Genomic DNA, 12,045 nt, shown 5'->3' on the forward strand with positions numbered 1-12,045 from the left:
CCCATCCCCCACAAAAAAAAGATCAAAATACTCTAACTCCGGAGTAGGGCACCAACCCTTTCAGTAATTTTGGATTTTAACATACTGCTTGTAGATACTTACAAATGCGAGCCAGCGCTTCCACGAAAAGCTTAAACGAGCTTTGCATGTCATTAGGGTTTTTGTTAAAGGATACCCCCCCCCCCCCCCCCCCCGGCAAAATTTAATATCTCCGAAGTGAGAGGACTGAGTCATCAAGAACGAATTGTAGGACGGAATGCATGAACAATGCGTGACTAAGTTTGTTGTGTTTTTTTTTTTCCCGAGAAAGATGAATGAATTTAAAATCGTCGAAGAAGTATTTTGAGATAAAACTTTCCGGCGCACGCACAAACGATAGGTTTAATGGTTTCTTTCCATTGCCCATCACCATGTCGTATTTACATGTATATATACTGTATACTAATGATATTGATGTGTGTTATTTCATTACTTGTGGTGTATGGTAATAGGTTGATCACATATAGTCAAACAGTAACAATGATGATAGGGCTAGTATACATGAATTTTACAAACACACGAACAACAGGGCTTACTATGCTACAGTCACACACGGCCGGGTCACAAAACGAATTTGATCCGGGGGAAAGTGAGCCGGATTAGTCCCGGAATGGAGGGCAATAATTTATGCTACAGTCACACGGCAGGATTTCGAACCGGGCCCATGAGGAATTAAAGTCGTATCGACCCGGTTCGAGCCGTAGAGACCCGTATTGACCCGTATCGAACAGTATTAAAATCCGTTTAAATCCTTAACTGAATCCTTTTCCAACCCTGTCGACCCTTGTCAATCCGATTAAACCCGTATTACCGACCCGGATGTAAACCTTGTCATTGAAATCCGTGAAAAAATATTGAACATGACCAAAAAATTTTCACTGCCGTATCGTAGCCCCCAGAATCCATCAGGAAATGGCACGGGTTACGATGCGGGTCAATGCGGGTCTGTACGGCTCGAACCGGGTCGATACGGTTTTAAATCCTTATGGATTTGCTCGAAATCCGGCCGTGTGTGACTGTAGCATATCAAGACCCTCACGTAACTTACAGCACACAATGGCCAGCCGTGAACACCCAGTCTGGTGACACGATGACACCGCCACAGATGGTCGACCCGACTTGGACTAAAACCTGCCAGGGCCACTCTCCAGTCTCCGACGCTCGCCCATGTATCACTCGTTTGTGACGGCTCCCGTAGCCGGGCCTCGTCCCGCACTCCGGCTGGCTGGGCGAGGGCGGTAGTCCGTTCTTCGATGTCGCCGGAATAGACGATGATATCGGTTGCGATGACGAGAGGTGGTCAGTTTCAAAACCTGATTACAATAAAATTTACCTGATATCAATAATGGTACATCATACCATTATTAAACACACACGCTCAACCGAATAATGATACTATACAAGTCATAATCATTTTAATTTTCATATAAGTTATCTACTTTCATGTAAAATGCTTTATTAGCCACTCTGATGATAATAATCTCCCGGATTAAAAGAGTGGACATTGTTTTTGTTTAGTATAGTTGATTTCATATCAATTTGATCGACGTTTACTAATAGCAATTACCCCAAATCTTCGGTTTACACCTGTACAGAAGTTGCAAAGAGACAACAGTCTTTGAACATGCAAGCATGGTAAGCATTTCCATGAGTGCATTGCTGACGGAGTGAAAAACACATGGTGATGAAACACTGATGGAGTGTCCGCCCTTCCAACATTAATCTTTATTTCAACCAACAAGTTTATTTTGGTATACGATATTCTTGATTTACAGGTACATACCTGGATGGTACATCCCCGCTATGACACCGGCAATGAGTAGGACAATGACCACCACGATGATGGCGGCCATGGCCATATATTTGTTCTTTTTAATGCGGCGTTGTCTAAAGACGACTACGTGTCGCTTTGCCAGTCCATTGACGCCGTTGGGTACTACTTGGTCCTCGACAAGGTAGGTGCCGTCCAGGGTTTGTGAATCCACCGTCGTGGATGGCCGGTGGTAGTTGACTGTGAGGTTGATCATTGTTGAGTGGGCGTGACGGTTCCAAGATGCGGCAGTTGGACGAATGTGGGGCTTCCCCTTGATTCAGCAGCGATTTCTACGAGGGCGTAAAGGCGGTCTCTACGCTGGGCAACCCTGAATGTGAAATAGCACGAGCGGAAATAATGAGCGTCAAGTCAGAGAGTTGCAGAACAGGACCAGATACACCCATGACGGCAGAATGTTATGTTAGCCCCATAAACCAACTGACGGCACTCTTCTACTCATGATTTAACAAACGCCGCAAATCCATAGGCGGATCCGCGCTCGTGAAAAAAAAAATGTATCTCGTATCTCCTTGAGCAAAGACTATGGGACCACTTCAGTGACGGCAACATTTACAAACAATTTGGACTGGTGACATGTGTTGGACCAGACAGCAATGGTCTTAGACAACAACAATTTGTCATTCTGCGTGTCATATTATGATATAATTATAGCAAAATAATGTATCAACGATTCGAATTACGAGCTGGCCAGTTCGTTGATCAACTTTGCGCATGAGCGCATTTGTACCAATGTGCACGTTGAAAAGTTGTGGTATAGCTACGGCGATCACGCTATATAGGGGGTAAAAAGGTGCGTCTTCAACCTTACGTAATCAGTCGTGTTAAGACACAATGCGGAAGAAATCTTATGTCCTCGGGGAAAAATACTATGAGAGATATATCTGGCAATGAGAACCAGAACACTAGAAACTAATGACCAGAGCTTTAATCTCGTTCAAAAGGGAAAGGGAGAAGATAATGATTACAAGAAGCCTTGAATGGCTGACTATGCTCATGCCTACCATGCCTACAGGGACTGAATAACAAAGAAGATGACAACTAAATTATGATAAATGTCTTGCTTCCGCCATGCAGGCGAGAAAAACAAATAACTTAACGTTTCCACGTTGCCAGACACCCACTTATTTGAAACCTGTGGCTAATTGGTTGACAGATCATCGTGTTATCTGAATCAAGGATTCGAACACCAGACCCTCTGTTTACAGATCAATAGCCTTAACCACATCACCACGATGCTCTCAGTTGAAAGGAAAAGTGGATTCTCCGTCATGCACGAAAGTATACATAAAGGCTATATAGAGCGCTGGGGGACAATCATCTAATCGAATGTTTTAAAAAAATGGTCTACGGATAATCACTTTATTACACCGGAATGTCAATATCACATTTGCTACTTAATACAGACAAAAAGAAGAGGTCAAAAGATAATCATTGGAAAGTGAAAATATTGATACAGGCAAACTCATTGGAATCAGAATGACCGATATTATCGAGATAGTCGCCTTATTTTTGTTGTTCTTGTATTGACATTTTGTGGGTTTTTGTTTTTGTTTTGAAGGAAGTGGTAGATGTAAAAAAGTGTGTATTAGTCATAAATATAAGAATTAGTGCGAGAAAGTGAAATTTAAACAAACAGAATCAGTGCTTTACAACGATCACCTATGTCTTAATTCTTTCCGACTTATAGCTTCTTATTAATTCTTTCATATTTCCACACTAGGTCTTGTTGTGTATAATGCGGATCATTTGGAGCACGTATAAGGGCGACAGAAGAATGAACATGAGTATTATAACACTATTATTCGTATAAGTAGCGGTGGAAATTCAGGACAATATCCTGTGTAATCCTGATACCCGTGATGCAATTCTTTCAAGGGTTTCTGAGAAACTACAGAAAGAAAAAAAGAAGTGACAAGAAAAGTCGTACAAGGACAGCTTCTCCTTTTTTTCTTTTTTTCTTTTTTTTTTGGGATAGCCCATTGTCGAGAGTAATCTGTTTGATTGTTCGATCGGCTATGGTCTTCACAGAACATCGTAACGAGCGACCTATTCGCAGATTGCAATGGTCTCCTGAGCCACGTCTAGGTACGTTTAATACCCTGGTGACCCCGATGTCTCATCGTGTATCCATTGTCCATCATAAATCCCTTGTGTCTTGACACACAAACACTAGACTGACTGACTAAATCATACACCTATGGTCCATGAATAATGAATTAATTCAAAGCAGATACATATAACTTGATATTGAGGGGATTTCTCTCAAAAAAGTCACCATGGTAACAACGTATAGACTAAGCCGCAAACGGTAGTACTGCTTCTGAATATTGACTCATAACCACATCAGCGCGTTGCGTATATAATCTTGAAACATTACAACATTATACAAGCTTTATTTGAAAGCATTATGCAGCAGCATATAATGTAAGCTCCAACTACCAATAACAACAGGTACAATGTTATTGTTATAATGTACCGGTTGTCCGCTTTCTATGGAGTTTGGGTCATTATTACAGGTAGTGTTTGCAGAGCCAGTTTTGGAAGCATTATTATTTTTGTGGCATTGTTTTATACTTAGAAGCAGAAAGAAACACACACACATTCAAGTATCAGACGAGGGACATTTGATTATACATTGGTAATTATAACAACCAAGATGACGCTTACAATCACAAGATGAATGCATGCATTATTTCCATGATTTGAGGTTAAAACCTGAAATTGGGATCAATCTTCTTGCTTTGCTTCTTTCTTTTTTTTTTTTGATAAACAGTGTAGTAATTTCCATTACCGTTTTCGTAACCTTTAATTACCAAAATGAAGGAATGTATAGGCCTGTGTTCTTGAATCTTTCTCTATTTTTATTTATCCTTTTTTCACTTCTGTGACAATTTTCTGATTATTCTCTCAATATAGATAGACCTATATCAGGACTGTTATTCACTTACTTATTTGATCGTATGTTGTCACGTATATACGTTAAAAACAAAAGTGTCCATCCTGGCAATCCAATGAATTTCACTTGCCTTTGACTTGGACAATTTTTGCCAAATCTATAATAATTATTAACTTTTTCTTGCCCTAACTTATGGAATTCTCTTCATAGCAGTATGAAAGAAGTTTATAAGTTTCAACATGTTCAAGTTTAAGTCGGAGTTGTTGTTTTTTATTCCTATAGTAGCAGAATGAGTTATGCCCCTGTAAGCATTAATATTAGTTCTCTTTTTTATCCTAATCATTTAATTGACCTCTTTATAACTGGGCGAGCCCTTGATAGCATCTCGTGCCCTTTAACTCCTCTCAAAATTCCGTCACCCCTTTTCCCTATCCTCTTTAACATCTTTCTGTTATTCCTTCCACGCTAGTCTACTTTCTTTCTTTTCTCTTTCACAAAAGAGCTGCCCTGAGATGTGTGTGGACTTGATAGAACTTTGCCTAATTTTGCTAGATCAGCACTTAGTCATTAATAGTGTTTATGAGGAGACTGTAAACTGCAAGGGCTTTTTTTTTCCAGTCTCCTCCATTTCCAATCATAACATAATTGTAATTGCTACTCAATTCATAATATATTCTCCTCGATTGCAACTATGTATTGATTTGTGTTTGTGTGTGTGTGTGTGTGTGTGTGTGTGTGTGTGTGTGTGTTCTTATGGGTATTTAAATATTTACTTACAATCGCAGTGGAAATTTGATTTGATTTGATTTGATTAAATGATCAAATGAAATAAATGAAACAATGAAATGAAATGCATACGTATTCAGACAGAGAGAACCCTGTAATACCTACCTCAACATTGCTAGGTACCCATTCGGGGGTTTAGGGACGCCATGAGCAGTGATGGGTAAAATCATCTTGACAAGAACGTATAGGGACATGGCAGGACTCGGGTCCTTCAAAGTCAAGAGTGCCCGACCACTAATGATTAAACTGCACTCAAGATAACTTAAAACACGATCCCCAAGAAGTTCTGAACCCACCAGAGAAAGAGAGAGAGAGAGAGAGAGAGAGAGAGAGAATATGATATTTATAAAGGTCACAAGAAGCGAACAAGGAACTGCAGTGACAGTTGGTCATATTCTTCACGTGTTCTTTGAACCTCCCAAATCCCGACACAATCTTCATCATCGAATCGCACAATTGATCGCCAATTAGCATGATTGGGTTCGGGAAGTCTTGAACAGACTTGATATATCGGTCCCTATCATCTCCACTAGGTTCCTTAGACAGGCCTACAATATCCTTTCTTACCAAAGAGATTTCAATGCCTGTAAATGCATTCATACGCCTAGTAGAGAAGTAGTACGAAAGTGCAAATAATTCAATTAAAGAAAAAATCAGAAGATGCAATATGCCAAGCAGAGTGTTATGTAGGATATGAGAGTAATATTGACGAGGAAGTGGAAGCAGGCAGTTAAATATGAGAAAATATGAAGACTCCTTCTCGAGCAAATGGTATAGGGAGGGACAGGTGAAGTTATATTGATGAGAAGGGCAAAGGAAGTCAATATACACGTGTGCAAAACAAACACAATCCCTTTTCACCTCTGTGTACTGGGCGGCACGTACAGCAGGTGGGAATTTCCTTACGCGCCACTTCTTGTGGTCGTCTGCCAAAGGCTTTCGACAGCGGAGAATGGGTCTTTTTGTTGTGGCCGTTGCTAGGACAAAATTGATCAATTTGTTCGAAAAATAAGGAGGTCTATTCATCGGGGAGCGTAGAACATTTCTGGAAGAAGTAAAAGACAGATGTCTTTTCATTTCTAAGTGGTAGCGATACTACCTACACTCATTACAAACCAGGCAGCAACCGCATTTCGTCGTCTTTTCTTCTTCAAAAACTCGCACGGGAAAGGAAGAGTGAAAAAAGAAGGGAGAAAGCTGGCGGAAATAGCTTTCTTTCTGCTGCCTTTCAATCGGTAATCGCGTCTCTGTTCATTCAAGCAGACATGTGGATGTGAGGAGCAAAAAAAAAAAAGGACCAAAAGAAGAAAGAAAAAAAAAGAAAAGGAGTAAGGGAGACCCAACGTGATGCAAATGCAGAGACCATTGCGTTCGTTGTTGGATTTGAAATTTCAACAAGAGAGCGTTGTTGTGCTTAGATCTGGGCTGACCACACTTCCCATATGCTCTACATCCTATATAATGGTTGTGGTTCACTGTACCTTCTATCGAGGATGAACATACTCGAGATATTCTTTCCTACATAGATTATACCACGCAATTTCGAACATAGGGAATGCAAAATACAATACACTCAAATATATTTGAATTGACTTGAACCTTCAAGTTCTTAATCTACACTACATGCTCTTTTTAAAGTGAAATATTTTCGTGTAATCGGGTGACAGTGATCACGCTGATGTGAATGATATCTTGAAAAGTGACGACAAGAATATTGCTAACAGCAACAATGCACCTTCTATACAAATCAATGCATCAGCTTAATGCTGATTAAAGTAAAATGTTCTTACGGCTATTAAAATCATGTCCAGTGTAACCATAGTTATTATTATAATTACCATGAATATTTCATTCACTTTTAAAGACAATAATTCCATCATCATTACTTAAGTCAAGGATATATCATTTAGCGTAACTGTGATGATTATCATTTCTTATTTCTTTATACCTTGGAAATCATGCATTGGAAGTATAAGGCTTAAAGTTATACCAAACTTATTTGCCCCTCTGCACCAATAAAGATGATTAATATTATTTCTCTGCGATAGACTTTGTGCAGCTGGAATACATGCACAATAGTAATTGAAACTTCATCCGGGCTTAATCAATAATTGCCTAGATTTCTTTAGATTCATTTTAAATACATTGATTAGAGAGCTCTCTACTTCATAGGATGGTATTTTTTTCAATTCCGATATCATTCTTTGAGAAAAAGAGGATTGTCTCAACCTTGTCTTGACATGCTTCTTCAATATCTTAAATCGATGTCCTCTTATTTGGCTGCCAGATGAAAAGTCAAAGAAGTCGGTTGACTGGAAATCATCGATCCCTGTACAATTTTTAAGGTTTTCAGGTTTGTATCATAATCAGATCTATGACGTCTGTCGACCAGTGAGGGTAGCTTCGAGTGTCCAAGCCGTGATGTGTATTGCAGACGTCGCAGGGGATGCACTTTAGTTTTGTTGCTCGACGTTGCATTTTTCCGTTTTCACACCATCTTTAAAGTGTTTCTTGTGCTAACAGTCGCGTCAGTGTCAGTGATGTTAGAATATTTTCTTGGGTGGTATTATGCTAAGAAAGATACTATGAATACTAAAAATAAAGTACAGTTGTTTGTAAACACACACTTGACCATTTTTAGTTTTTGGTTGTTTTTTTGGTTTTCTTGATAACTGATTGAGAGAGTGATTGCACTTTGGTGTGATTTTGATGTATCTTATAGTTGTCATCTGCCAATGAATGTAAATTTGGGTTTAATTTCACTTACATGACAATAAAAACGTTGAGATTTCCAGACTTTTGGCTGTCCTTAATTATTTGATAAATTTGTTGGAAGGTAAGAATTCTCACTAGGAACATTATGAAATCCAGTACACTAAATGCTATTATCACAATGTCTCGTACGTGGTCAATATATGATGCGAATGTCCGAGTTGGTATAAAAATCTGTAAAGCCTTTCAAATATAACAGTACATAATTATATGTTTTACCTATCTTTTGTTATCAATGAGATGTAACTGGAAATGTCATGATTTTTATGATAATGTAAGGTATCAAACCAATTCTAAAGTGCCACCGTAATTCAACTATTTTGTTAGAAATTTGCAAAGCTGAAAAAAAAAGGATATTTTCTGTGCCAATGGGCATTCAAAACACACAAAGGATTAAAATTATGATCCGCACGGACATTCCGCTAGACATTGGACTGCCATTAGCATCACCAAACCACTTTGGTTACGTCACAACAAAGAACGCATTTCAGGAAATTTTTCACCTGACTTCACTTTGCGTCTCTCTCATCTCACCCTTTCCGGTCTCTCCCCCCCCCCCCCCCCCCCTCCTCTCGTCCTCTCTCATTCTTCTTTACCCCTACTATCAAATATGACTCCTTTGACTTCATCAGGGGAAGTGAAGATATATTGGAGACGTCCCAGTCCCTCCCTCTCTAACCTCGTCCCTGGGCATCACACTAATCCGAAGAGTGGTGGTAAGCCGGTAAGAATCATGCCTCTCACACCGGAACACATACCAGGGAGCGATTTTTATCTAGGGCTTATAGAGCGACCCCCCGTCCTCCGAGGCAGGAAGTGTATAGAAAAGTGTCAAGAGATGAGTACTAAATTGATGGGGAGACATCCAGGAGAAGACGCTGATGGCCAAGGAGGGGAAGTCTTTCCTTAGCACTCGTTGTATCAAACTCTTTACGGCAAGTTTAAGTTCGGGGGACAATTCTCATTAAAACAGAAAAATGCTGGCGGAGCGAAGGGAAGAACCAGTTTAGTGTGTAGTGATTACGAGTACATGGCGTGGTAAATGATACTGACTGATAAAAGTGACCAGGCATCCTTACTTTCTCAAAGAAATGTACCAGGTAACCATTGTGGTCATGTTTTCTAAGATTCTAAAAGTTGTAAAAGTTATTATCCACATCTTTGTTCTAAAATTCTCTCTATTTGTGGACGTGCATCACAAAACCAGCAAAAAGTCGCACAAACTGATTTTGTGTGAAGACTCAAAAAGGTGAAACGGGTCAAGCTAGTCAATCTTGAGATTTTACTGTTTTCTGAGAAAGCAAAACTTCTCCATTTTTGCAAAGTTTGGGATCATAAAACGAACGGGAAATTGTGGAAATTTTTAGCAGTCTTTCTTTGAAGAAAAGACTTTTTTTTTCTATGAGTGTGATTAGGTGTGCCTTTGAGCTCTTTTCATTTCTTAAAAACCTTGTACACACCCTACACTTTCAACTCTAATAACATTCGAAAGGATGATGCTACTGCTTTGAATTTTTTTTTTACTAGTCATAGATAGAAAATGTTGATAGAGCATGCCAAATTTCAGCTTCGCTCGGATGTGCTGATTATCCGTTCACTTCCGTTGCCTAGAAGTTTTACATCTTGTTTTGTTTTCATTAGTCCCATCCATTGCACAGCGCATGGCTTGGTTGATGATTAAGAACTTGAATAGACCTTATTATACGTATGGTACTTCAGAGCCTCTATTCTCAGTAGGTGCCTACACACTTTCCGTGAATACGTGTCCATTTGAATTGAGTGAAGTACCAATTAAAGCTTAAAGTCTGCTCTTTCAGAATTTGCTCTTAATCAAAATTTCATGCTTGGCGACTTTTGCTGTTTTGTGACGCAGGGTCACATTTGATAATCTGTAAAACTGTGATATGAAGGTATATTGTTCACTTTATATATTACAAGGTTTGCCATATGCTACTATTGATAGCTATATAAGTGTACGCAATGGTCTACAGTACTTTTGGAGTAATGTTTTCTGCTTGGTTTGATGTTCAGAGCAAATATTCGTCTCCTAAACATGTGGCTTATGCAGGTCTGTAATGTTTTTGATGATAATATCCCTGAGAAGTTGATCATCATCTCATGCAACTAACACCCAATCATCAAGTGACACTGATTCGACTCGGCATTGAAATATGTACTTATCATAGACATACACAACAGGAACATATCCATCCTATCAGGTACCAGCAGTGTTGAATCACAATATTTCTCGAAAATTTCAAAGGGTTGGCGAGTCAATTCATTAAATATACGACAGGTAAAAAAAAAAGAAATAAAATAACTCATTGTGTAATGACGATCGAGCATACAGATGGGTCAGGGCTAGAGCAATATCCACGCAGTGGAAAGTGAACGTTCGAGGGACAGTGTATTGCCTTGGTCAAGCCTTAGTCACGTTGTCTGTTGTATGTCACGTTGCATTGGTTGCAGGCCCTCGATATTGATTGAAATCAGTGTTCGTACTTGTCTTCCATTTAGCTTTTTTTGTGTGTCCCTAGCCTCCTCAAAGGACAATTACCAGTCCTTCATATATTATCAAGGAGAAGGAAAGAGAAGATTTCATTTACAATATAGCGTGTATAACATAAAGATGAGAAATAAGCCAACAAAAACAGACAAGATTTCCTGCAGTAATAATTTTCCTTTAGAGGTAGGCCTAAGTACTTAAGCAAATTGTTAAGCTTCCACGGAATAGAATAGTGTGATAGAAGTCATTCTCGTTTTACGTCCCATGCGTCCTACAGAAGATTGTAATTAAGATAGATGGGAGCACATCATTTTCTTGTTATTTAACACTTCTATATCTCAGCACGTTTAACAATGAAAAGGATGACGACGTGCCCGCTTGAAAATCCATTCATCAGAGTAGCGTCATGTCTAGTTGCATCGTCATACTGATTTCAATCATTTACTCGAACGGATACAACGGATACAATCCTATTTACCCCGCCGCGGGATATATGTTCTGGTCTCTCGGAGAATAGGAATGGTGTCTGCACATGACAACACATCTTGACAGCACAAAAAGCACGCCTGCGAGATATTATTTAGATTCAAAGGAGCCAAGATGGTTTTGGAGTTCAAGGTCTGACGGGCTCTACAAATAGCAATTTACGCTTTACATTACCTGTCGAGATTGACTGCTAAATTTAAGTCACGATTAATGAAGATCTAAGTGGCACTGTATATCGCCTCTAGTCACACCTACGGAGCGTGCGTGCATGAACACCTATTCATCATCGTTTACAACTCCTATTCCAAGAAGGCTCTGCTATTCTGTAGAATATACCCCAGCATTGGCATGTTCAACCCATGTGTGCAACTGTTTCGAGAGGGAAATCTTGTCCAATGATATTCGCAATATTCCCGAGTCGATATCCACTGTTTTAAAGTATTCTCATGGTCTCTCACACACACAAAGGAAATATAGCAGCACCATCAGCAACAACAGTTTCCATGAAGTTTATTTTCTTTACGTTAAGAATAACATTATTATGCACTGTGTTTCATTTAAGAATTGCTTGGCGTTTGTTTCACTAAGCAATGGTTGCTCTTATTTCCTGAAATCTAAGTTCTGAAATCTCCACGTTTCTTTAAGCAAAACAGAAAACTAATTTCGTAAAACCCTACGTTTAGTTCCCTAACCGTGATCACTTGAAATATCTTTGTGTACTCACTA

At 39.3% G+C, this 12,045-nt stretch overlaps 1 protein-coding gene across 1 annotated transcript in view; it reads right to left on the reverse strand.

The window, feature by feature from the left end:
• Window positions 1-12,045, reverse strand: part of LOC139739478 (uncharacterized) — a 65,002-nt gene that overhangs the window by 17,165 nt on the left and 35,792 nt on the right. The window contains exons 2-3 of the mRNA XM_071650082.1: window positions 1,823-2,180; window positions 1,088-1,352 (exon numbers count right to left, since the gene is read on the reverse strand). Of these exons, the coding sequence (XP_071506183.1) occupies window positions 1,088-1,352; window positions 1,823-2,066 (509 nt within the window). The 5' untranslated portion in view covers window positions 2,067-2,180. The remainder of the gene's footprint in view (window positions 1-1,087; window positions 1,353-1,822; window positions 2,181-12,045) is intronic.

The sequence above is a fragment of the Diadema antillarum genome, unplaced genomic scaffold (assembly GCF_040938485.1).
Source record: "Diadema antillarum isolate AM-2024a unplaced genomic scaffold, OU_Dant_1.0 seq00000799_RagTag, whole genome shotgun sequence".
NCBI classification, from domain to species: domain Eukaryota; kingdom Metazoa; phylum Echinodermata; class Echinoidea; order Diadematoida; family Diadematidae; genus Diadema; species Diadema antillarum.